The 27,463-nt window shown below is 39.7% G+C and overlaps 1 protein-coding gene and 2 pseudogenes across 1 annotated transcript; 1 reads left to right on the top strand and 2 right to left on the bottom strand.

The window, feature by feature from the left end:
* LOC109246958 (olfactory receptor 5B2-like) lies at positions 1-890 on the bottom strand (annotated as a pseudogene).
* Positions 891-20,466: 19,576 nt separating this feature from the next.
* Positions 20,467-21,408, top strand: LOC109246957 (olfactory receptor 5B2-like). Its single transcript, XM_019415320.2, has one exon. The coding sequence runs from the start codon at positions 20,470-20,472 to the stop codon at positions 21,406-21,408; it is 939 nt and encodes a 312-aa protein (XP_019270865.2). The 5' UTR covers positions 20,467-20,469.
* Positions 21,409-24,954: 3,546 nt separating this feature from the next.
* On the bottom strand, positions 24,955-25,537 carry LOC109246937 (olfactory receptor 5B2-like; annotated as a pseudogene).
* Between the last annotated feature and the right edge of the window lie 1,926 nt (positions 25,538-27,463).

Consider the following 27,463-nt stretch of genomic DNA (forward strand, 5'->3'; position numbering starts at 1 on the left):
TTAGCTATGGAGGGTAGAGTTATGAACAAAGCAGACAAAGCTACTGCTTACATGGAGTTTATGTTTTAATTTGGAGATACATATAATAAATGCTTTTTTGTGTGTGTCCATAGGATTCCTGGAGCTGGGCTGTATATGCATGAAGGTGACTGTACCATTGAAGATGGACACTAGAGAGGTGGGAAACGTAGGTGGACAAAGCCTTTTGATACCCCAGAACTGATTGCATCTTCAAGATGGTGATAAATATAAACAGATAGAAAATAAAGATAACCATGAGAGAAAAAAAAGGAAGCCAGTTATATAGACAAACACCAACTCACTGATGTACTTATCAGCGCAAGACAGAACTGTTGACTGCTGAAATATTGCAGAAAAAAATGACGAACCACATTGGACATATGGAAAGAGAGACTGGAGGTATCTCCAATATTTACAGAGGCATTTAGAACACCACAGACATAGCAGCCTGTGGCCAGACAAGCACTCACATCAGTGAGTAGTCATGGTGGTGATGTGATGGCAGGGATTTGCACACTGCGGCATAGCGGTCATAGGCCATTGAAGCCAAGAGGTAACTTCCCACAGTGGCGAAGACTGCAAAAAAAGGACATCTGAGCAGCACATGCATTGTAGGAGATGACCTTGTTTCCTATAAGAAATCCTGCCATGATCTTGGGTCTGTAACAAAAATTCCTGAGAGACAGGTCACTGAGGAAAAAGCACATGAGAGTGTGGAGACAAGAGCCCAACAGAATCAGCACAGTACCCCCCGCCCCCGATTTCCAACTAGAGTGAAGAGGTAGACGAGGGGGAATATCATAAAGACATTCTGGAGCATCTGTACATCCTAGAAGGATGAACTCAGTCACTTCTGTGTTGTGCCCCATGAACGTCGGTGGGGAATCACAGGATGCCCTGTAGTGATGAGAAGTAAAGGAACAGAGTGTTAAATGGAAAAGAGAGTAGAGTGAGGTGGAAATGTGTAAATGGCTCTGCGGATTGTTTCAATGATGGCAATCTTGTGTTCTTCAAACCTGAAGCGCACACAAGACAAAACAATTAGCCTTCATGCTCATTTCTTTTATGAGGTAACTTAGGCTCAACAAGGTTGTGTAATTTGTCCAAGTTTACCCAAATGTTAACTGGCAGAGTCAAGCATCATCCCAGGCAGACTAATTCCAAAATCCCATGACAGTAACTGGAACTTGAATTGAATTGAGTTAATTCTATTCACAGTCAGCCCTCGAATCCATCGGACCCATCTTAATGGGTTGTTCGGAGTAACGAAATGGCTACGATACTATTCTTAGATGCGGGACTTCCAATGGGGTCATAGGGGCATACAGGGAAAGTAGAACTGTGGCTGCAGACATGCACCACCAGGAAGGCAATCCTGAAGAGAAGGAAATGCACTGGGTGGAAGACTCAAGCTCTGGGAAGAGGTGCATATGGTTCAGATTGTACCCTAACACACACTATCTGGGAGACACTTTCCTAACCTAAGTTCTTTGAGCCTCATTCTTTTCATCTCTAAAACTGAAGATGTAATGCGAAGAGGCAATTGTGAGAGTTCATAAAATAATCATGAAAAACGGTTAAGTAGAGTTAGCTCTGATGTGATTCGTAGGATGAAATCCTGATCTCTATCTTGCCTTGGTAAAGGTGGGAAGCAATATTTAGTCTCTAGGTTACGGATTAGTTTTAAAGCCTGATAGCCTCACTCTCTGATTTGTCTTTCCTCACATACTATGCCCACTCAGTTCTTCTGATCGCCCCGTGTGTCTCACTCTGCCTTTCCTCTGACCATATCATTGGCTGCACAAGCCATTCACTCAGTTTTTTCATTGAGATCCATATTTTACTTTGGGTTGGAACAGTTTTCTTATGTTCGGAACTCATTCTTACTCTCATTACTCAGGCCCTCTAAGCTTGGATGACAAAAATCCAGGGTTGAAATGTCATGTCCATGGGTTTTATTATGGCTTCCAGATCTGCCTTTGAGGTGAGCTCCATTCTGTAACTTTTCTTATTTAAATTGAGTGCAGCCTATGCCACAGCTTTCACTCATTGGTAACTACTCTTCTCTACTGACTGAAGGGCTTCATGACTTCCCCTTTCACAACCCAGTTCCTAAGGACATTTGTGTTTGCTCACCTTTGGCAAACATAAATTCTTTTTAGCATGTACTGTGTTCTATAACCTCCACTAAGAGCATTCCGTGTGTGTGTGTGTGTGTGTGTGTGTGTGTGTGTGTGTGTATGTGTGTGTGCATTCTTTCTTCCTCCTCACAACTTTATACGGTAGGTAGTGTAATCTTTATGCTACAGCTTTATAAGGATAACTTATAAATTGGCAACAATAATTTTAAAAGTTATAGCATCCCACAAGTTTACCCTATGATGTTATAAGATACAGAGTATTATCACCCACATTTTGTGGTTAAGGAATTGAGGGTTGGAGAGGTCATGTGACTTTACAGACGTCTACACATACGTAGCAAGAAATAAACTCAAGATTCGTATCCAGATCAGACAGATTGTAAACCTGTGCCTTCAGCCACCAGACTTTCTGGCGTTTAAGTGAGCTAGTAGTAATATGGGGAAGATAAGAGGAAAAGAAGGTTGAAATAGAGTAAGGAGCTTTATAATTCATGCTGATCCTCTTGGAGTCTAAAGAAGTTTCATTTCACCCCATTATACTTACCTTTCCTTCCGTAACAGACCTACGGTTAGGAAGCAGAATGAAATTACTACCTAATCAATCAGAGCATAATCTAGCCTCTGTTTCTTATTGCTGTTGCTTTTATCCTCTTTAGGAAAACACTATGTTGCCTCCTAAGTATTACTAAACTGCCTATTTGTTGAATGATGACATACATTTGGATATTTAAGACCAGCTCTACCTCACTGTTTCAGAAGAAACATTCACAGCATCCATTACTTTGCCAAAGTAAGTCACAGTACACACAGCCTCCCTACTGTTTTTGCATGAATTACACGTCTCACTAAAAATGTATAGAATATGTAGAACCTTACCTTGCTCCTTGACAAGAAGGGAAAGGCAGCCATAAATTGTGTCTCTGATACCAGAACCTCAACCAGAGTAGAATGAGTATATCCTACTGAAGAGGCTCTCTCCGGTACTGGTGAAAAGGCTTCAAGGTCTCTGAAGCACGGAGGAATGAAGGAAAAAAATCACTGACGTGGAGCTAGGAAGACAGTTCAGGTCCTACTTCTCCTATGTATTCTTTATGATCCTTGGAAGAGTCATTTACCCCTGTCAAATTCAGTTTCCTGATTTGTGAAGTGGAAATAATAAAATTGCATCTCCCGCCCACCTTACAGAATTCTGTCTGTGAAGAACAAATGAGGGAAGGTCTATAAACCAACTTGGTAAGGGGATTCTCATATTAACCTGAATCAGTATAGTTCTTATTTCAGAGTGGGTTTTTTGGGCAGCTCCGAAGAAAATTCTTTTTGGAGGAAGATGGCATCTGTACCAGGAACAACTAAGATTCGGATGAATAAACAGAGGAGCAGAAGGGTTCTGCACCCAGATGGGTCCTGTAAAATGATGTTAAATGGACTGATTTGGGGATTCCCAAGGCTAATGAGTGGGAACCAGGAGAAAGTTACAGGGACGCAGAGTTCTCAGGGGAGCATGAGCCCTATGGGAATAGCCACAGTTCCCCTCACTTATTTAGGAAAGAAGCAATTAAACTGTCAGCGGGGAGCTGAAGTGTCTGTTGAGTAAGGACACCTACCTATTTGGATTATTTGTCTTTTTTTTTTCCTTCTTCTAATTGAGGTATAATTTACATACAGTTATATCCACACTTTTCAGTGTATTGTTCTAAGTGTTTGTACCAATGTAATTGGCCCTATAACCACCATCACATCAGGATATAGAACAGTTTATTACCCCCCCTAAATTTCCTACAACTCTTTGTAATTGACGCCTTTTTCCACCTCCTAGCAACCACTAATTTGTTTTCAGTCCCTATAGTTTTTGCTTGTAAGAATGTCATAAAAAAAGAATCATGCAGTAGGTTATCTCTTGAGTCATGCTTCTCTCCCTTAGCATAATGCATTTGAAATTTATGGAGTTGTACTTGTTCTGTAATTGGTTCCTTCTTATTACTAAGATGTATTCTATGTATTCAGATCGTTTATCCATTCTTCAGTTGAGGGAAACTTGGGTTGTTTCCAGTTTTAGCTAATACAAATAAAGATCCTATATACATTCACATACAGGATTTTATGTGGCCATGTGCTTTTATTTCACTTGCGTAGATTGTTAGAAGTGAGATTTCTAGGTCATGTGACAGTTGCCAACCTGTTTTCGACAATGGCGTACTACTTTGTATTCCCATCAGCAATGTATGAGAGTTCCAACTGCTTCACATCCTTGGTGGTATGCTATATTTAGAGGTGGGCTTTTTTTGGCATTAGTTATTCTAATAAGTTTGTAGTGTATCTCCTTATTGTTTTAGTTTGCATTTTTCTAACAACTAATGCTGTTGAGCATCTTTTTATGTGCTTATTTGCCATTCTAATTATCCTCTTTTGTGAAAAGTCTGTTAAAATCTTTTGCCCATTTTTGATACATGCACCCCGATGTTTATAGCAGCACAATCTATAATAGCCAAATTGTGGAAACAGCCGAAGTGTCCATCCACTGATGAATGGATAAAGAAGGTGTAGTACACACACACACACACACACACACACACACACACTGGAATACTACTCAGCCATCAAAAAGGATGGCTTCTTGCCATTTGCAATCACACGGATAGAGCTAGAGAGTACAGTGCTAAGCAAAATAAGGCAGCCAGAGAAAGACAAATACAAATACCATACGATTTAACTCATATGTGGAATTTAAGAAAAAATGAGCAAAGGGAAAAAAAAAAAGAGAGAGAGAGAGAGAGGCAAACCAAGAGCCAGACTCTTGATTATAGAGAACAAACTGATGGCTACCAGAGGGGAGGTGGGTGGGAGGATGGGTCAAATAGGTCATGGGGATTTAGGAATGCACTTGTTGTGATGAACATTGGGTGTTGTACGAAAGTGTTGAATCACTACATTGTACACCTGAAACTAATATTACACTGTATGTTAACTTACTTGAATATAAAAATTTTTTAATAAAAATTTTGAAAAATTAAAAAGTACTTTTGATAAACGCTTTTGGAATACTTTCGGGCTTACAGAAAAAGTGCAAAGACAGGGTAAGTGTTCCCATACACCCTTCGCCCAGTTTACCCCAGAGTTATCATCTTACAGTACCTTGGTACACGTGTCAGTACAAATCCAACATTCACACATTGCTATTAACTGAATCCCATACCTTATTCAGATTTCACTAGCTTTACCTTCTGATGTCCTGTTACAGTATCCTATCCATGATACCACATAAAGAAATAAAAAGGGCTATTGTTTGGGGCACCTGGGTGGCTCAGTCGGTTAAGCGTGACTTCAGCTCAGGTCGTGATCTCATGGTCTGTGAGTTGGAGTGACACATTGGGCTCTGACAGCTCAGAGCCTGGAGACTGCTTTGGACTCTGTGTCTCCCTCCCTCTCTGCCCCTCCCCTGCTTGCTCTTGCTCTCTCTCTCTCTCAAAAATAAACAAACATTAAACATTTTTTTAATGGTTATTGTTTTACCATTATGGTGAACCATTGGATACCATTGGAGATGGTGACCAATATTGGATCCAGTAGTAGAAATTGAAAACACATTATCAAGTTATTGAGGGAATCGCATTGGCAAGAAAGCTGTGAGCCGTGATTTTAACATTCTTTGGCTGAGCATTAAAACAACTCTAGAAATTTAAAATTGTGTGTGTGGAAATAAGCTGCAAAAGCTGAATATACCTCAAAGATCTCATAATCCCTAACACGCACTTAAAACTGCCTGATGTGGCCATCAGCGTCACATAAAAACATTACACAAAACAGCACTCAATATAAACCCACTTGTTCCTGGACATGGCCAGACACTAATATCCCATGTCCCTAGCGTTGAACAGTCCTTTCTTTTTTGAAATGTCCCAGAACTTTTCAGTTGAACCCTGCAACTAACTAAGACCCATCAAAAGTTCTTGAAAACCAATTAGAAAGTCTCTTCTAAAAATCCCATCTTAATAAAATGCTTGTCAATTTTATACCATCTCAGTGTTTCTTCTTTTTAATCTATAACATTTACTCTCCTTTACAACATCTTTAAACCCCTGCTAAAACACAAGTAATAGCAGATAGCTTCCCTTGCTAAAGCAAAGCAAAACAAAACAAAACAAAACCAGCCTCTGTTAATTTTGTCTCTGATTTCATTTTGTCTTTGATACACTTCAGAAAAGATCTTAAGGAATAATGGATGAGGGGGAAAGCCCCACACATCTAACAGGACTAGGGGCCAGGAAAAACAATGGAAAATGGAGTTCTCCCAGAAAGAAAAACAGAATCTCATAAAGAAATATCTCCATGGTCAAGTTTGAGGGGCCTTCATAATGGTAACTCAGCAAGATTTCCAAAGTGACCCCTGTATCTCCATTCTTTACTTTCATAGAAGAGAATTTTTTTCCACTTCTCTTCATTCTGTTTGTATATCATACATTGAGTATGATGTGGGATAAGCTGTTTGTTTTTTGTCTGTTTGTTTTTTTAGTTCATACGTTCCTGGACCACAAGGAACCATCTTCGGACTGAATGGAGGGCACCATTTAACCCCTTTGATTTGGATATTGAAACTTTAGGGGCGCCTGGGTGGCTCAGTCGGTTGAGCTTCCGGCTTCGGCTCAGGTCACGATCTCGCGGTCCGTGAGTTCGAGCCCCGCGTCGGGCTCTGTGCTGACTGCTCAGAGCCTGGAGCCTGTTTCACATGCTGTGTCTCCCTCTCTCTCTGACCCTCCCCCGTTCATGCTCTGTCTCTCTCTGTCTCAAAAATAAATAAACGGTAAAAAAAAAAATTTAAAAAAAAGAAACTTTATAGGGATTAGTTGGAATTTAGGATGTCTCCCTAGCGACAGTAGTAACATGTTCCATGGGGGCGGAGGGAGTGAAATGGATATTTGATGATCGTAAACATTACAGTGGGAGAAACTTGTTCTTTCTGTGCCAAACCATTTTCTTTTTCCTCTTGAGCACATAACTGTACTAATTTCTCAACCCGCATGCAATTAGTTGAGGTCACGTCATTGTATTCTTGTCAATGAAAGTGAGCATAAGTCACATGTGTCAATTCCAAGTCTGGTCCGAGAAACCTCCCAGGTGACCGTCTGCTTATTCTCTCTTCCATCATCACCTGCTGGATAGAGGATCCAGGCCATACGGGTGTGGAGCCATTAAATGGAAAGAGCTGGATTGCTGAATCACTGTATAAGATCCCATAGAACAACTAACTGAACAGAATACGAGCAAGAAAAATCTCTATGTTTAAGTCACTGTGAGTTCTGCAGTTTCCTCGTATAGCAGCGGCGTTATTTATACCAACCAATATAAAAAGATTCCCATAAGACAATCTGCAGGCTGTTTGGCGAGAAGAAGGGGGACATATGACAAGAAATACTGTCAAATGTCTACAATACAATTTAGTTCCACAAATATTTAACATTAATCCCCACTCAGCTTCTAAACATAACTACCGTGGCTAGGACAATTAACATTAGCATAAGTGTTGGAGAAAAAGAAAAAAGCCTGTTCCAACCAAATTTGCTGATCTAAGAAAACTTACTAAAATCCTCTGAGCTGCTCCTGAAGGTAAATAATGCCTATTTTGCTGGGTGAGAGAGCAGAGAGCACTTAGCACAGCGCATGACAGAGAATAGCTATTCAATAAATATGTTCTTTTTCTTCTCTTCCTCTTCCTGCTCCTTCTTCCTCTTCCTTTTCTGTATTGTCATCCTTCTTTATCTACCCAAACACGTATTAAGTATATATTTAATATATAAACATATTTATCAGCTGCATCATTAACTATTAATAAATTGGAATATATCCAGTTATATATTTTTATAAATATTAATACTTGTTATGTATATTTAATATGTTATATATTATATAGATATACGTTTACATTTATAAGCATAGCTGCACTATTTAACTGTGAACTCTTTGAGGACAAAGGTGCTATCACATTTAGTTCTGTATTCTCAGAACCGGTCCGATGTCGGTGAAATAAAAGACAATTTTTCAGTTGTCACTGGAACAAAGGACGGTGGTGAGGAGCTGACGGGCCATCGATGTCCTGTGGCGGCTGGGCAGCAGTGTGTAAACCTCCACGTTGTACCCCGCCAGGACAGTCCACGTGCTTGGTCATCTGGCCACAGACTGCGGAAGTCTGTGGGTTTCCTGAAGGCCAGAATTCACCCTAAATCTTTCTTTTTGTGAGTCTGATATGGCTCATCACTTCTTCTGAGAAAGCAAGCAGTCATGGCCCCCTGTTGCTTTCATAAACCGACCAGTGAGCTGGTTCTTGCTTCTGCGCAGGCAAGGCTTCGATGTCTTTTTTTGTTCTGGTTACCTCGTTTTTTCTGCCGGCTCAGAATTAGCACCGTTTTGAGTATGCTCTCCTCTAGGGGGCGCCAGCACACCTTTTCCACCTGCGCTTCCCTCATCTCTGCAGCGTCATCTTCTTTTCATTTATATTTTTTACTTTATTTTTAAATTTTATTTATTTATTTATTTATTTATTTATTTATTTATTATTTTATTTAAATCCAAGGTAGTTAACGTATAGCGTAATAATGGTTTCAGGAGTAGAATTTAGTGATTCATCACTTACATATAACACCTAGTGCTCATCTCAACAAGTGCCCTCCTTAAAGCCCATCACCCATTTAACCCATTGCCCTAGCCAATATGCCTCCAGCAACCATCAGTTTGTTCTCTGTATTTGAGAGTCTCTTATGGTTTGCCTCCCTCTCTGTTTTTATCTTATTTTCCTTCTCTTCCCGTGTGTTCATCTGTTTTGTTTCTTAAATCCCACATATGAGTGAAGTCATATGATATTTGTCTTTTTATGATGGACTTATTTCACTCAGCATAATACACTCTAATCCATCCAAATTGTTATAAATGGCAAGATTTCATTCTTTTTGATGGCTGAGTAGTGTTCCATTGTACCTATATGCCACATCTTCTTTAGGCATTCATCAGTCGATGGACATTTGGGCTCTTTCCATACTTTGGCTACTGTTGATGGCGTTGCTATAAACATTGGGGGGTGCATGTGCCGCTTTGAAACAGCACACCTGTACCCTGTGGATTAATGCCTTGTAGTGCAATTGCTGGGTCATAGGGTAGCTCGATCTTTAAGTTTTGAGGAACCTCCATACTGTTTTCCAGAGTGGCTGCACCAGTTTGCATTCCCACCAACAGTGCAAAAGTATTCCTCTTTCTCCACATCCTCACCGACATCTGTTGTTTCCTGCGTTATTAATTTTAGCCATTCTAACAGGTGTGAGGTGGTAGCTCATTGTGGTTTTGATTTGTATTTCCCTGGTGATGAGTGATGCTGAGCATCTTTTCATGTGTCTGTTAGCCATTGGAATGTCTTCTTTTGCAAATGTCTGTTCCTGTCTTTTTCCTATTTCTTCACTGGATTACTTGATTTTTGGGTGTTGAGTTTGATAAGTTCTTTATAGATTTTGGATACTAATTGTTTATTTATTTTTTTTAGAAAGAGAGAGAAAGACAGACAGGAAGAGAGAGAGACTGAGAAAGAGCACGTGTGACAGGAGGGGCAGAGAGAGGGATATGAAGCGAGCTCCCCACTGACAGCAGAGAGCCTAATGCAGGACTTGAACTCCCAAACTGTGAGATCATGACCTGAGCTGAAGGCCCACACTTAGCCAACTGAGCCACCCAGGCACCCCTGCAGTGTCATCTTCTACAGGACAGTCATCTTCACATAACTTACAGTCAACCTCCAGGCATCCCATAGACACAGACAAGACAAAACTGCCTCCAGTGTTAGTGTTTTAATGATGTAGGATCCACAATAACCTGGCTTAAGTTCCTTTTTTTTTTAAAGTAAATATTTATTTACTTTTGAAAGAGGGAGAGAGAGAAAGAGCGTGAGCAGAGGAGGGGCAGAGAGAGATGGAGACAGAGGATCTGAAGCAGGCTCTGTGCTGACAGCAGACAGCCTGATGCAGGGTTTGAATTCATGAACCATATGATCATGGCCTGAACCAAGGTTTGATGCTTAACCTACTGACCCATCCAGGCGCCCCCATCCTCCCACCCTCCCTGCTAGTTTAACCTTCTTAGATCCTCCTGGCACAGTGTTCCCTGTCAGGGGCCACACAGTACTTTATTTCCTAGAATGATGTCTGCATCTCTTCAAAAGTATATTTTTGATTAAAGAGTAAATATTGTTAACATGAATGTAATAGCTTAACTGTAAGAGCTCACAGTGAACTTAGATATTTGGAAGACGTCATTTACAAATCAGTATTTTTTCTTTTTCAATAGTACTTTGGCTGTTCAGGGTCTCTTATGGTTTATATATACAATGGAATACTACTTGGCAACGAGAAAGGATGAATCATGCCATTTGCAGCAATGTGGATGGAACTGGAAGGTATTATGCTAAGTGAAGTAAGTCAGCCAGAGAAAGATATCAAATGTTTTCACTCATATGTGGATCTTGAGAAACTTAACAGAAGACCATGGGGGAAGGAAAGGGGGAAAAATAGTTTCAGAGAGGGAAGGAAGCAAACCATGAGACTCTTAAATACAGAGAAGAAACTGAGGGTTGATAGGGGGGTGGTGGAGGAGAAGGGAAAATGAATGATGGGCACTGAAGAGGGCACTTGTTGGGATGGGCACTGGATGTTGTATGTCAGTGATGAACCACGGGAATCTACCCCAAAAACCAAGAGCACGTTTTACACACTGTATGTTAGCCAATTCGGCAATAAATTACATTAAAATAAATAAATAAATACATAAATAAATACATAAATAAATAAAAGTTACAAAACAGAAAAAAAATGAAAATCAATGAAACCGAAAGTAAAAAATAAATAAATGAAAATAAGTATTAAACAGATATGTCATCTGCAAATATCCTTTCCCATTCTGTAGGCTGCCTTTTAGTTTTGTTGATTGTTTCCTCCACTGTGCAGAAGCTTTTTATCTTGATGAGGTCCCAAGAGTTCACATTTGTTTTTGTGTCCTTGCCTCTGGCGATGTGTCTAATAAGGAGATGCTACAGCCAATGTCAAAGAGGTTGCTGCCTGTATTCTCCTCCAGGATTTTGATGGCTTCCTGTCTCACATTTAGGTCTTTCACCCATTTTGAATTTATTTTTGTGAATGGTGTAAGAAAGCGGTCTACTTTCATTCTTCTGCATGTTGCTGTCCAGTTTTCCCAACACCATTTGTTGAAGAGACTTTTTTTCCACTGGATATTCTTTCCTGCTTTGTTAAAGATGAGTTGACCATGTACTTGTGGGTCCATTTCTGGATTTTCTATCTGTTCCATTGATCAATGTGTCTGTTTATGTGCTAGTACCATCATGTCTTGATGACTACAGCTTTGCAGTATAACTTGAAGTCTGGAATTGTGATGCCTTCAGCTTTGCTTTTCTTTTTCCGGATTGCTTTGGCTATTCAGGGTCTTTCATGGTTCCATACAATTTTTAGAATTGTTTGTTCTAGATCTGTGAAATATGCTGGTGATATTTGATGGGGATTGCATTAAATGTGCAGATTTCTTTGAGTAATATAGACATTTTAACAATATTTCTTCTTCCAATCCATAAGCATGGAATGCTTTTCCATTTCTTTGTGTCTTCTTCAATTTCTTTCATAAGCTTTCTGTAGTTTTCAGTGTACAGATCTTTTACCTCTTTGGTTAGGTTTATTCCTCGGCATCTTATGGTTAATCACATTTGATTCATTCATATGTTCCATGTGCGTTATATAAACCTACATGCAACATAAACCTACATGAGAATGGGGGTGTACACAAGCCTGTGAATAAAAGTAACACAAGAGTTCCATTTACACACATGCATGTGGGAGGAGGAAATTTGTCAAAGAAGTATATATAGTGTGGCTAATGTTTGATGAAAAAAATAATCTAAAAAATCAATTGAGGTATCAGCATATAAATTTATGTCAAATCATATTATTTGTTGGCTTGAAAAATTGTTCTAAGAGTCCCAAATGCAGAAAAAAGTACTATAGTATTTTTTCAAATGAAGGTATGTATTTTTTAAGACATTACATTTTATGGAAAGCTACATAAGTATAGCATGTAAATGAATTGATATTTTCACCTTGACCGAGTCATTATGTAGAAACAGCATGTTCATATGATAATTTTCAAAAAGATAAATTGATCAGTGGAGAAGAACACTGAAGAGATAATACAGGTCTTGTTCCACTTATGTGTATATGACTACCAACTCCTCACATGTAATAAAAATGATGCACTAAGAATAACAAATCACACCTTCTCTGTCTGTAAATGCTTTGAAATGGTTATGGTCCCTCATTCATTTATACTTTAGTTGATCTGTACCATCTGGTATCACTCTCCCACTCATGGACTCCACATCATTAACACTGATTTTCTTGTTACTCCTTAACAACTCCACGCATGCTCCTACTTCAGGACCTTTGTGCTTGCTGTTTCCTTTGCTTGGAAGATTCCCTTGCTTCCTTCAGGCCTCTCCTTAAATGTTACCTATCCCATGGGTATGACTCCCTTTATAAAACGGCCACTTGGCTCCTCATGGACCTCACCTCAGCCTGCTCTCTTCTTCATAGTTCTTATTAACACTAATTTTTATCTGTTTGCCTGTTCATCTATATCTGCTAACTAAACTGTAAACTCCCCAAGAGTTCTGGTTTCATCTGCTATGTTCACAGCTCTATCCCCAGTACCTATTAATGTGTCTGGCTCAAGATATTTTTGTGAAATGGATGAACTAATTCTGTTGTGAGTACATTATGTCAATATGTTGGATCTTTGAGCCACTGATAATTATATCACATCACAAATAAATAATCATTCTAAGTATCATTTAGAACGCTTCAAGAGACATGGCTGCTTTCCTGCTGTGTGGAATATTTTTACCTATAATCTCACTCAGTGCTTGGACTCCCAATTTTGGATGAAAGGATGTTTTGGAACCCATTGCCATCCGAAACCGTCCCATATTTTTCCCTTAGGAATTGTCTTGTTAAGTGGCAGGTAACACAATAAAACAAATTCTATTTAGTAAACTGTAAAAACACCTAAAATAAGAAACTATTAAAATTTTAATATCTGATTTGATTTGGAAAATTACTTCACATATGCTGAATGTACAATTAACTCCAATGATTGTAAACATCTATTTTGAATGTAAACATAACCTGCATTCCATATCCCAGTGTGAAATGTAATGATTTGATTTTGGTTCTCCAGTTAGCTATAACAAAGTTACCCAAGGGTATTTGCATCTGTGTCTTCTCTTTCCATCTCTATGTAATCGGAAGCATTCAACATCTCAAGATTTATAAAACTGTGCTTGAATGCCTTAAGGTAATCATGCAGATAATAGTGGGATACTAATATACATTCCCGTCTGGCTTTGAGGGCTATGAAAACAGTAATGTGTCTCCTGCTGCAACCATTTTATTATTTTTTTTACTTTGAAATTTTTTTTGAATTCTAGAATATTCTAAATTTTCAAAAACTTAGACATATTCCTGTCAGTTCCTGTATACCCCATATATTCCTGCTTTAGTTTCACCTATTAATGTCTTGCTTTAGCCTGGTACTTTTTATCAAAACTAAGAGGCCAACTTGGGCATCACTGTTATCTAAACTTCAGATTTTACTTGGGTTTTACCATTTTTGTTTTTTCCAGTAACGTCCTTTTCTCTTCCAGGCTGTGATTCAGGATCGACATTGAATTGAGTTGTCATGGCTCCTTAGCTTCCTCTGGCCTGTGACAGCGTCTCAGTCTTCCCTCACCTCTCATGACTTGGACTGTTTTGAGGGGTACTAGTCAGATAATTTGTAGAGTGGCTTTCAATGTGCAGTTGTTTGGTTTTGGGTGTTTTGGGTCATGGTTAGGTAAGGAATATGGATTTTACGTCAAAATAGGGATTTCCCTTTCATCATGTTACGTCAGGGCTATGTGTTCACACCATGACTTGGCACACTGCCATTTATTACCTTCAATCACTTGGCCAAGAGAGTTTTGTCACGTTGCCAGCGTGAAGCCACTTTCTCCTTTTTTTATATTCTATTTCTTGTAAGTCACGAAGACTACTTTAGACCCCAGCCAGTGGGGGGCTAAAGTTCACCTCCAGGAGTAGAGGGGAATATATAAATAAATTCTTTCAAACTCTTTGAAGGGAAAATCTGTCTCTCTTTTATCATTTATTACAATCATTTGTGTATGTCAGTATGGGATCACATCTTTATTGTATACTTTGGGTTATAATTCAATGTTATGTTATTTTTTTTTTTGCTCAAATTGTTCCCTGTTTGGTCACTAGGAGCTCTCCCATTTGTCTTCTTTCCTTTTGACATGCCCCCATCCTTTTAGTTTTGAATACCTCTTTGTGTTGGAGCATTACAAGATTCCTCTTGCATTGACCCTGATCCAGTCATAGAATCAGTTATTTCTCCAAAGAGCCCTGCTTCCATTTATTAGAGAATAATATTTAGAAAATAAGATCCAGGAGCTGGGTAGGCTCATTGCTACTGAGATATCTCTTCTAGGTAATCTTAGAAGACAAAACCAGGATATATACACACATACGAATTTAGGTTTATTTACATATCTATATCCATTTATACCTGTAAGAAGCTAAATATGTCTGACTCTAATTTGGTTCTTTCCAGTCTTTCCCACTTGCTATGCGTGATTTGTTTTTCTTTATTCCTAGTTCACTGACAATTTTCATCATGAATGGATGTTGGATTTTGTCAGCTGCTTTTTCTGCAGCAATTGATATGATCATGTTTAATTTTATTCATTGGCATATTGATACGGTTGATTACATCGATTGATTTTCAAATGTTGGCTCAGCCTTGCATACCTGAAGTAATCACCACTTAGTCATTGTGTATAATTCTTTTTATACACTGCTGGATTCAGCTTGGTAATATTTTGTTAAGGAATTTTGTATCTATGTTCATGAGAAATGTTTGTTTGTAGCGTTCCTTGCTGGTAATGAATTTATCTGGTGTTAGGATTAGGGTACTCTCCCTACCTCCGCTTATATTTTTTGTCATTTGCTGGTAAAATAACCTATTATAAGTTGTGTTTACATTTTGCTGAGTTGGCAAACCTGAGAACTGATCCAAATATGCTCCTCCTTCATGGCATTTATTTTTATTTTCACTTCCAGCCAAATGAGTTGGAATATTCCTCTGCTAGAACGAAGTTGATACAACACTGTTGAGTAAGTAGGCCAAGATAATAAGAGTAAGGGAGACAAAGAAGCATGTCAGCTTTCCCCATTAGTTAACATATAACATCTGTAATTTAAGATTCTTGATGTTTGCCATGTTGTGTCAAGGGGTCTAGTCATGGTCCAGTTGGGAGTTAAAAGGTAAGACAATACAACTCAGGGGCTTGAACAAAAGTGGTAGTGGCTATCTGCTTTTCCTTGTTAGACTCCCTCCACAGTGACCATCCTGGCCTATCACATAGATATGGGTCGTATGTGGGGGAGAGAGATGATCTTGGATGTACACAATAGAAATCAACTCTGGTTCACTTAAGTATTAGAAAGATTTATTAGAAGAATAAAGGTGTGCTCACAAAACCAAGGGGAGTAATGGATAATTTAAGTCAAGAAAATCAGTGTTAAACATAGAAATCCAGAATGCAGGAAACACAGGCAAGAGAAGACCCCTGGAACAGTTTCGTGAACATAGTTCCTCTCGTGCATCCACCCTTTCTGCCCTAGACACTACTCCTGATGGCTGCCATTATCACAACTGTTGAGCCCTTGCTAATGTCACATGCCACAACACCTACTGTAAATAAATTCTAACTATCCTAACTTCTTTCTGTACATTATTCATTGGATCCCTTTGGCTGAAATAAGTTCTTTTGCTACTGGCTGAGCTGTAAGCATGGTAAGTGCAATAACAATAACAGCTCTCAAATATACAGCTTCTGAGTACATTGGCAGTGCTCTTAGTGCTTGGCTTATCTTAACAAATTTAAACCTCACAGCAACTTGATAAATAGGTACTAGTGTTATTCTCATATTACTTATGAGGACACTGATGCTTAGGAACCTTACTTAACTTGCCCAAGTTCCAGGAAAATTCGGGCAGAACCAGGATTTGCACGCATACCACCCTTTGGAGTCTTCTCTAGAAAGTCTCGTGAACATAGTGCTGTATAGTTTCCCACCACGTTTCACATTGTGGGCAGTTACCAAAAAATAGGAAGGTTTTGGGTAAAGGGCATCCAGGAAAATATCATATCTCAGCTTCCAGTGGCCATGTTATAGTTTCTATGTAGAAAGAGATCTGGTATTTTTTTGTTGAGTCCCAGGTTATTCAACTTTGTCTGAAGTCAGTAGCCAAATTGAATATGCTACAGATGAATTCTTTGTTACCCTGCTTTGTCAGTTTAAGCAACTATTTGAATTCCTCTATGTCTGACTTCTCAGTTTCCTAATTATTTACACACACTTCAATCCCGCTGTGGTAGTGTCTTTGGAATGAACTCACAGTGACTCCTAAGGCCTGTAAGGGATAAATTATGTCTTTTAGAGACAACGGATACTTTCAGAAATGAATGGAGGCTCCCTCACAAAAAAGTAAGACTTTGCAATTATTTTTTATAGTGTTTGGTGACGGTTTACTATGTACCAGGCTTTGTTTTTAAAACATGTAAATATTAATTTATATGCTTCTCATAACAAGTGTACGAAGTAGGCACTATTATCTCCATTATTTTTTATATTTTTATTTTTGTTTTTTAAATATTTATTTACTTTTGAGAGAGAGAGAGTGTGTGTATGAATGGGGGAGGGGCAGAGAGAGAGGGGGACAGAGGATCCAAAGTGGGTTCTGCGCTGACAGCAGTGAGCTGATACGTGGCTCCAACTCATCAACTGTGAGATCATGACCTGAGCCTAAGTTGGATGCTCAACCGACGGAGTCACCCAGGCGCCCCCATTGTCTCCATTTTATAAATGACGGAACTGAAGTGCAGAGGATTATATAACCTGTAATCCTCCTCACATGAATTTTAGGAAGTTGTGTGGCTCTGGGACAACACCAGCCCTGTAAGGCCCCACCCTGGTTTCCATGACCTCTCTCGTGAATCTGTCTGATTGCCATCAGGAAAGTTACTTCTGAATTCTCTTCTGAAGATGTTTACACTATCAAAAAGAAACAATCCCAAGTAATGTAAATACATATGCCTTAACAAAGTAGGCTGGGTCTCTAATTGCTTCTTATCCACATGAATTGAGTCAGAGGCTGTGTTTTCTCCCTTGGGTACCTATTCTCCTGAGAATTTCATGTATGTATAAATCCTTCTCGTTCTCCATCATTGACTTCTAACATCCCAACATTGCTCTATTGGCATCATTTTATTTTATTTTAAAAGCTTTTTTATTTATTTTGAGAGAGAGAGAGAGAGAGAGAGAGTACGTTCAGGGGAGGGACAGAGAGAGAAGGGGAGAGAGAATCCCAAGCTGGCTCCACACTCGCTGCTGAGCCCAATGTGGGGCTCGATCCTACAACGGTGAGATCATGACCTGAGCCAAAATCAAGAGTTGGCTGCTCAACCCACTGAGCTACCCAGGCATCCCAACACCATTTTAGAGGGAACCGTCTATGTGCCAAAGGCTCTTTGGTGCTCTTTTTATGAATCTGAATGTCAAAGATTGTCCAAGTAAACTAAGTGGCCTTACTTCTCGGTCATATCACTCTGAGCCTGCAACAATGAGCAGGGATAACCCCCAAGCTAAAATGTTGTCTACAGTGGGTATGATGATTCTTTCTTGGAGTTGCTCAGTACTTGGTAGAGTCTGTTCAGAGACTTTTCCTATTTTTCCTCATGGCAGCCTCCCTGTGTGACAGGTTGGAGAATATTTTGTAATGCACCCCCCTCATAATTACCTGTTCTTTATATATCTCCCTGCCTCTAGAGAACTTCAATCTTTGTGACCAGACATTAAGAAAGGAGATCAACAAGATGCTTTCTTTCTTTTTGAGTGGCACTAGCAATGTGAAGATCATAAGTGAAGTTGTGTCACCTTCCTTGAAGGGCAAGGTAAATATTTAGCTCCATTCTTTGGTCTGCTTAGATTGTGGTATTAGAAGACTTGCTACGTAAAGTTACAAGGACAACACCTTCCCATGGATTTTTCAGAGTTTAACATCCCAGGTTTTAATATTCTCACACTTCCAGGCTGCTCATCTGGAAGCTAGATGTTACAACAACCTTCAGTGATTAGGAAAATGGCGATTTTTGCCAAATAGTAGCGGATGGTATTTTTCTCATCATTTAACATCCCTGCTTTTAGGAGAGCACTTAGACACTGGTGGACACTCAGTACGTGTTTGTTGAGGGGATAGGTGAAAAGATTAATAAATGAATACAAGGATGAATGAGTGAATCTCGGAATGAACTGTTTATTGAGGCAGTTAACTATGCACGTATGTGGTACCTAGTCCTGTGCTCTTAAAACACAGTCTTATGTGCAACTTTGCACAGGCTATTCAGAGACCCTTGATCGAAGGTTTTAGACTTTTGTGGGCAAGTAGTGGTAGTGCCTGGCTACTCATTATTGCTGACATTATTGTTGTTAGCATTAAAAAGACATGGCCTACAGGACACATTTGCTATCTAATTGAAAAGACAAAATTTCAGCATCCTTTAGTATCTACTTCTTGGCTCTCATTGCCTTTCATCTCCTACATCTGCATCTCACCTCAGATTTCCTCTTCCTACCTTTCCCAGTGATCCACTGTGGGCCTGAGTTCTTAGCATGCGTGAGCTAAATGATGGTGTGGCCTAGAGCAGGTACATGGGAGACGGTGACAAGCACATGAATTAGGGATATATTTTGAAGGTAGAGATAACCAGTTGTGCTCATGGTCTACATGTGGAGTGTGAGGGAAGAAGAGCCAGGGCTGAATAATTCTGGCATTAAGGGATTCTTTGTCGAAGACTTTATCAGGGTTGGCCAGATAGATAGCTTGGATTCTGAGCATTGTGGAGCCTGTTTTATGATGAAATTATCCAGTTGGCTGAAATAATTGGTACAACCTTCAGTAGATTCCTCTTGCAGAAGTCACGCCATGAAAGATGGCATCTCAACATTTGTACCTCTTATCATTCCTCATGGTCAGCCTCCAGTTTTTTGTTTTTAATATTTAAATTTTTTAATGTTTATTTATTTTGAGAGAGAGAGAGAGAGAGAGACAGAGCTTGAGAGGGGAAGGGCCAGAGAGAGAATGAGACACAGAATCTGAAGCAGGCTCCAGGCTCCAAGCTGTCAGCACAGAGCCTGATGCGGGGCTCGAACTCACGAACCACGAGATCATGACCTGAGCTGAAGTCGGACGCTTAACAGACTGAGCCACCCAGGTACCCCTGTTTTTAATATTTAAAAAAAATGGTATGTTTGTTTAAATAGATTTGAATTTAAGATATGAGGTCACTCACCCACATGTTTCTTTAGTAGTGTGATTCCAATAGTTCTGTTATTTTTTCAACAATCTTATATACATATTGCTAATAATATTATTATTTATTTAATAATGGTAAAACTTATGATGTATTGCACACTAACTATTAGGCGGTATTTTGGGTAATTCAACCATGTCAACTTGTTCAATTGTCCAAACAGCCTTGTGAAGTACTGTTATTGTCACTCTTGTTTGAAACTGATGCACGGAAAGGCCATGACTTGCCCTGGGTTACCCGGCTGGCAAGTGGAAATGCCAGGATTTGAATACAAGACAGGTCACCCCAGAGACCACGTTCTTCACCAGCCCAATATGCTGCCTCTTGAAATACTTGCATTGTTTTCAAACTACCATTTTAAAAGAGTCTTGTAATATAGTACAAGTTGGAAACACCATGCCCACTAAACTTTTTCAGATGAAGAACATGAAGCTCAGAAACATTGATGTTGCTTTTCCAAGGGGTAGAATGAGGGTCACAAAAGCCTTCAACCCACATGAAAATAAGCAATGGCCATTTTGAAGATAACTGACTGGTTATTTGGAATATCTCAGTGGGGGTCAAGAGCTGATGAATATGTGTGTACCCTTACATATTGAAAGGTGGAGGTCGGAATATGCCAGTCTTGTGGTTGCTGGGAAGTCTGCACTGGTAATGGTATCATGGTCTGCTCATGTCATTTGGGTGACATGGGGGAGCTGTGAGCCATTTTCCATGCATAAGTATTTTATCCATCCTGCCTTCTTGTTTTCATAGGTGAACCACAATGTCAAAATAGTATCCATGGAGAACGGCACCAAGGTGAATGAGTTTAGACTCTTGGGACTGACCGACAACCCAGAACTGCAAATCTTTCTCTTCATAACATTTACTCTCATTTATCTCACCACTCTCATTGGAAATCTTGGGATGATCATGTTGATTCTGTTGGACTCCCGTCTCCACACTCCCATGTATATTTTTCTCAGTAACCTCTCTCTGGTAGACTGTGTTTACTCCTCAGCTGTTACTCCCAAGGTGATGGCTGGGTTTCTAACAGGGGATAAAATCATCTCCTATGGTGGATGTGCTGCTCAGATGTTCTTCTTTGTGGGTTTTGCTAGTGTAGACTGTTTCCTGCTAGCTGTCATGGCTTATGATCGGCATGCAGCGGTATGTAAGCCCTTACATTATACCACCACTGTGACCACCAGCTTGTGTGCTCAAATGGAAGTAGGCTGCTATGTCTGGGGTTTTATTGAATCTGCCATCCACACTGGATTCACCTTCAGCCTCTCCTTCTGCCATTCCAATGTGGTCCATCACTTTTTCTGTGATATCCCTCCAATCCTGGCGCTTTCTTGCTCTGATATCTACATAAATGAGACTGTGCTCTTTATCTTAGCAGCTTTCAATGTCTGTTTTGCCCTGATAGTAATCTTGACCTCCTATCTGTTAATATTCATTGCCATCCTGAGGATGTGCTCAGCCAAGGGACGGAAGAAAGCCTTCTCCACCTGTGCCTCACACCTCACTGCAGTCACCCTCTTCTATGGAGCTGTCACGTTCATGTACTTACAACCCAGTTCTAGTCATTCTATGGACAATGACCAAATGGCATCTGTGTTCTATACAATAATAGTCCCCATGTTGAACCCTATTGTCTACAGTCTAAGGAATAAAGAGGTAAATAATGCTTTCAGGAAAGTCACTAAGAAAATGAAGATTCTGTTCAACCCATAGACTAATTAGAAAGATTATAAAAATTGAATAGTTAATCAGTTATCTATTGTTGTGTAGCAAAATATTATAATGCCTAGTGGCTTAAAACAACAGTTTATTATTATGTCTCATAATGCTGTAGTTGGTGAGGCAGTTCTTTGCTGCTTTCACACAGGCTCATTCGTGAAGTTACAGGTCTTCTGGGTGGTCAGCTGAGCTGAAATGTTCAAAGATGACCTTACTCAAACGTTTCTAACTGTTGATTCTGGTTACTTTCTTCTCCTCACGCTCTTTCAGGATGTGAAAGCAGGATGGACCAGCTTTCTTACATAATATTTTCAGTGTAAAAATAAAGCTCAATGACTTCTTAAAGTTCAGACTCCTAACTCACTCATTTTCTCTACCACATTATCCTAATCAATGATGTCAAGGTTGGCCCCAATGCAAGCATGAAGAAAGACTCCACCTCTTGAAGAAAACAGCTGCAAAGAATTTGTGCCCAGAGTTAATCTACCACAACTAGAAATTAGGTTAAACTGTTACATCAAAATTTAGTGGCTTAAATACAATAGGAATTTATTCTCAAATAGTAAGTTATTTGGAAGCTAATGTAGCAGGTTGAAAATGAATCATCTGGACATGTTGCGTCTGGCTCATCTGGGGCCAAGTTCAGTCCACATAACCCTACTGTCTTCTAGAGTGTTCAAAGTCTGCCCTCATCACAACTATTTTATCTGCAGGAAAGGGGGAAGATATAAGTTGAAGGAAAAATAATTTATTTTCAAGAAAGTGATATAGTAGGTGCCTGCATTATTTCTGAGTACATTCCATTTGCAACGATTCAGTCATGAGGCCACAAAAACGACCAGCGAAGCCAACTTCAAAATTTAATCTCTAGCTGAAACTTAATGTGCTTAGCTGAAATCCCAATACTCTGGAAGAAGAAAAATGTTTTTTGAGGAAAACCAACATTCCACCATGCACCTGTACCTGAATCTGAATGGCTAGTTTTATCTTCTTTAAGAGTCCCTTTCTTTTTTAAAAAATATATTTTTTTAACGTTTTATTTATTTTTGAGACAGAGAGAGACAGAGCATGAATGGGGGAGGGTCAGAGAGAGAGGGAGACACAGAATCTGAAACAGGCTCCAGGCTCTAAGCTGTTAGCACAGAGCCTGACGCGGGGCTTGAACTCGCAGACTATGAGATCATGACCTGAGACAAAGTCAGATGCTCAACCGACTGAGCCACCCAGGCGCTCCCTTAAGAGTCCCTTTCTTGACCATACCATCTAAAATAGTTTTTTATCTATTATCTGCTCTCGTCCTCTCCATAGATTTAAATAAATCTCTGACTGTTAAAAACTGAGAACAAACTGAGGGTTGATGGGGGGTGGGAAGGAGGGGAGGGTGGGTGATGGGTATTGAGGAGGGCACCTTTTGGGATGAGCACTGGGTGTTGTATGGAAACCAATTTGACAGTAAATTTCATATATTAAAAAAATAAAAATAAAAATAAATCTCTGAAATTATATTCTATTTGTTTAATTGCCTCTTTTGTTTCCTCCAAATCATACATTGTATCATATTCTTCCAAATTGGCCAGATTGTTTGTATTATGTTTGAAATAATGAGATGGCATGATATGATGATGTGTTGGATGTGGAGGGTGAGAAAAATGGTAGCCTAGCTGCCTAAGCAACTAGAAAGATAGGATGACTACTATGTAAGGTATGGAAAGTGTGATAGCAGGAGGTTTGGATGAGAAGAGAGCATGAATTTCACTTGGGGCATAGAAAGCTTGAGATGCCTCTCAGATGTCACCAGAAAGGCTTAGCACTGGAACGGAGATATAAATTTGAGTTTTTATCATGTGGATGGCATTTAGGCAGTAAGAATGAGAACATAGGTAAGAGAATGTAGGTTGAGAGAAACAAAGTGTTTCAAGGACCGACACCTGGAACTTTCTCAATGAAAGGCCAAAGAGATGAGGAGCCAACAAAGGTGAGTGGTGTCCTGGAAACTAAGTGATGAGAAATGCATCAGTAGGGAACAGACGTGTCAAATCTGCTGGTAGATTAAACAATGTCAAGACTTAGAACTGGCAATACGTCATAGTGATATGAAGTTGGTGGATGACTTTGAGTGGTTTTGGTTGGATGGTGGGGTGACAAATCTCATAACGGTGTACTCTACAATCTAGTCCATGATTTTTCTTTGCTTTACATGGTTTCTAAGTATTGTCCCAACCTGTATGATGGAGTAAATGCATATTGTCTTTTCCCAGAACAGCTAGACAGATAGGCCTTTGACCTCTCAAATTTGAGAAGACAGAAGATGGACGGAGCTTAACAAGATGGTGGGAAGCCAAGGTTTTAGGAGAGAGTTGACTGGGAGATGTTTGACAGTAGATGATGCTTTATGAACCGACTTCAGCTCAGGTCATGATCTCACAGTCTGTGAGTTCAAGCCCCGTGTCGGGCTCTGTGCTGACAGCTCAGAGCCTGGAGCCTGCCTCAGATTCTGTGGCTCCCTCTCCCTCTCTGCCCCTCCCCTGCTCATGCTCTGTCTCTCTCTGTCTCAAAAATAAATAAAAACATAAAAAAATTTTTTTTAAGTTACCACACGATCATACTTTTTTGTACCAAACGACTTATTCAAGACATAAATATTAGCACCTTTAGGATATCATATCGCTCTGAAAAAAATATGCCAAGAAAAACCAAATATCTTTATTCAAAAGCTTTTCTTTTTCTTTCCTTTAATGTTTTTCTTCATTTTGGACCTTTAGAATGTTTTTTAAACTAGAGAAATAAAAACATGTTAGACAACAATTTATATTCTGATCCACAATTATTTTACCTTTTAAGTTAAAAACTAGCCATGCTCTAGGTACCTCCTTCAACAGATTTCCTGCTCTTATGTATATGTACACACAGGGGACCCTTACATGCACTTCACGGGTTTGAGCCACGTTTTACGGACACACTTGCATTGGCGTATGGTGGAAAAAATGCGAACCTATGAAAAAATCACATATAATTAATAGGGTTCACGGCATGCATCATCATTAAATATTTAATGTCCTCAGGGCTATTCTCATCCAGATATTATACAACTGAAGCAACTGGACATACTATCGTCTTTTTTAGTGACAGTTTTGAAGAGGAAAGTATCACAGCAGTAACTTACAGTGTGGGCTGCAAACTGTGAGTTAATGCTGGGAGAAGATCTGACAGGAGCGGATGACCATAGTATAGAGTGCAGATGTGATTTTGTCTGTGTCCATAGAGTGATTGGACGGTGGGCTGGGAGTACATGAAAGGTGACCATCCCACAGAAGATGGGGATGGTAGGGGCGCCTGGGTGGCTCAGTTGGTTAAGCGACCAGCTCTTGATTTTGACTCAGGTCATGATCTTGTGGTCTGTGGGATCGTGCCCTGTATCAGGCTCTGTGCGGACAGCTTGGAGCCTGTTTGAGATTCTCTCTCTCCCTCTCTCTCTGCCCCTCCCCCACTCATGCGCGCGCACTCTCACTCTCTCTCATTCTCTCTCAAAATAAATAAACTTTAAAAAAAGAAGACCGAGACTGTAGTGAGGTGAGAAGCACAGGTGGATACAGCCTTCAGGTGTCCCTCCGTTGAGGGGATCTTCAGGATAGTGATAAATATGAACAGCTAAGAAATCAAGAAAACCAGGAGAGCAAAAAGGAGGTTGAAGCTTACTACAAAGATAAGAGTCAACTCATCGACGTGTCTATCAGAGCAAGAGAGAGTCATGGCTACAGGAATAGCACAGAAAAAGTGATGGATCAGAGGGCGCACTTACAGACAGAAAATAGAACATGCCTCCAACGTCAAAAGAAGTATTCATAAAACTACAGATGTAGTAGTTGTGGCCAGAAAAGCACACACACCTGTTATCAAGGTGGTGATGTAATGGAGGGTTTGTACACTGCTGTATAGGGGTCATAGGCCATTGAGGCCAAGAGGTCATTTTACACAGTAGGAAAGACTGCAAAAAAGAACATCTGGGCAGCACACGCATCACAGAGGACCTTGTCTTCCATAGGAGCCTAGCCATGACCTTGGGAGTGACTGTGGAGGGGTAACAAAAGTCCACCAGAGGCAGGTTACTGAGGAAAAAGTACATGGGAGTGTGGAGACAAGAGTCCAACAGGATCAATATGATCATCCCCAGATCCCAGTCAGAGTGATGAGTTAAACGAGGGTTAACACAAAGAGAGGAACCTGCAGTACTGGGTTATTGGTTAGTCCCAGGTGGATGAAATGAGTCATCTCTGTATTATTCTTCATGGATGTGATTTGAGAATCATGAACTGCTCTGCGGCAACAAGAGATTTACGAACAGAACGATCAACAAAGATAAGTTGCACAGAAATTGAAATGCATAAACATCATTTTATTAGAACTGTAACTTATTTTTGAATATTGTCCATTTCTTAGCATGGGAATGACAATGCAATTTAGTGATAACTTATCCGTACAAGAATAAACTTTTGTACAGGAAGGTTTATCACAGATCATCTTCCCGACTTCTTATTTTTGTATATGAGTACATTGAGTCACAGGAAGTGGTAAAGAGCTGTCCAAGGTCACATGCCAGAAATGGACTGAACTCCCAAATCAGACCTTTTGGGTCCACTAATAACTTCCACTTCAATAGTGTTTATGTGTATTCAATCCTCATTGATTGGTTGTTTTATCCATATATATCACAGGTATTTTGGCAACAAAGAGATTGAGTGTTCAAGTTTACATGGTTATTGACAGAGTCATGTTTAGACACATGCAGAATGGCTCCTCAGCTAAATGTCATCAATGAATTTGAATTTATTTTAATCTCATTCAATATACAGTTAATCATGGTGTCCATTCTTCCAAGCTTAATGCTTGGGGTTGCACAGTAGAGCAATCCACAAATACACGTGTATATATGCAGGGAGATTAATGCAATATTAGAGACACATACAATAAACAAAGGCAAGAGAAGATACAGAATTGGGTGTAAAATATTGGGTTCTGGGCTCATGTGTATACATGCATTCACACAGAAGAACTCCCACTTACCACCTGGGAGACGTTGGCCCTAAACCAAGTTTCCCGAGCCTCATTTTATCCACCAGTAAAGTGAAGGTGGTATTGGAACCTACCTCTGTGCTCCTGTGAGTGTTAGATGAAATAATCAGGACAAACAGTTCACACGATATGGGTTCACACGATATCAGCACCATCCTGATGAGTTCTATCCATAATATTACAATTAAGATGGAACAATGGGTATCTGTCGGCTTAGGAAGTTTGGTGGCAACGTGTGGGGCTTCAACGTGCAAGTGGGTTTTGACAGCTGACAGATTTACTCTGATTTGTATTTTGTCACGCGCTATGTCTACTCAGATCTTTTGTTTCTTCCAGTACTTCTCACTCTGTCCTACGTCTCTCGTAGAGGTGGCTTTCTCACCCATTCTGTGTGAGAACACTTACACAGATCTCTTTTGCTTAATTCCTTCCTTTCAATCCACATTTTAGCTTGGGTCAAAAGATTCCTATTTTATCTTAGACTCATTCTTATTGTCATTATTGTCAGCTGTAGCTGGGTCGTAAATAATGAAGATCGAAAACCCATGTCTTGCGGGGTTGACCCTAGTCTGTAGATTGTATTTGAGGAAGCTCAGTGTTTTAAATCTTTTTGTTTATATTTGAAGTCTTTGGAGGAATATCCACCATCTTCCTCTTGGGCCCTCCTCACATTGCCATGTCTGGAGTTTATAATATTTTTGCTTGCAAACCCACAACTCGACAATAGTATAAGCCATAATTTCTTGTTTAGCATTTGTTATGTTTTGTGATGACTGGAATGTTCTTACTGGGCCCATGTAGATAATCCAGTATAAAATTGTTATCTCAAAATCCTTAACTTAGTACATACACAATACTTTTTACTATGTAAAAGAACATAATCCCAAATTCCAGGATGAGGATGTGGACGTACTGGGGAGCATTATTTTGACTGCCACAATGGGGATTAAAATAATATATAACAGGTAAATTGTCTAGA

Source organism: Panthera pardus, unplaced genomic scaffold (genome assembly GCF_024362965.1).
Source record: "Panthera pardus isolate Hobbes unplaced genomic scaffold, ASM2436296v1 HiC_scaffold_12, whole genome shotgun sequence".
In the NCBI taxonomy this organism is placed as follows: Eukaryota; Metazoa; Chordata; class Mammalia; order Carnivora; family Felidae; genus Panthera; species Panthera pardus.

Excerpts from the sequence above, each read along its gene's own strand:
- LOC109246957 (XM_019415320.2), top strand. The coding sequence starts at position 20,470 with ATGGAGAACGGCACCAAGGTGAATGAGTTTAGACTCTTGGGACTGACC.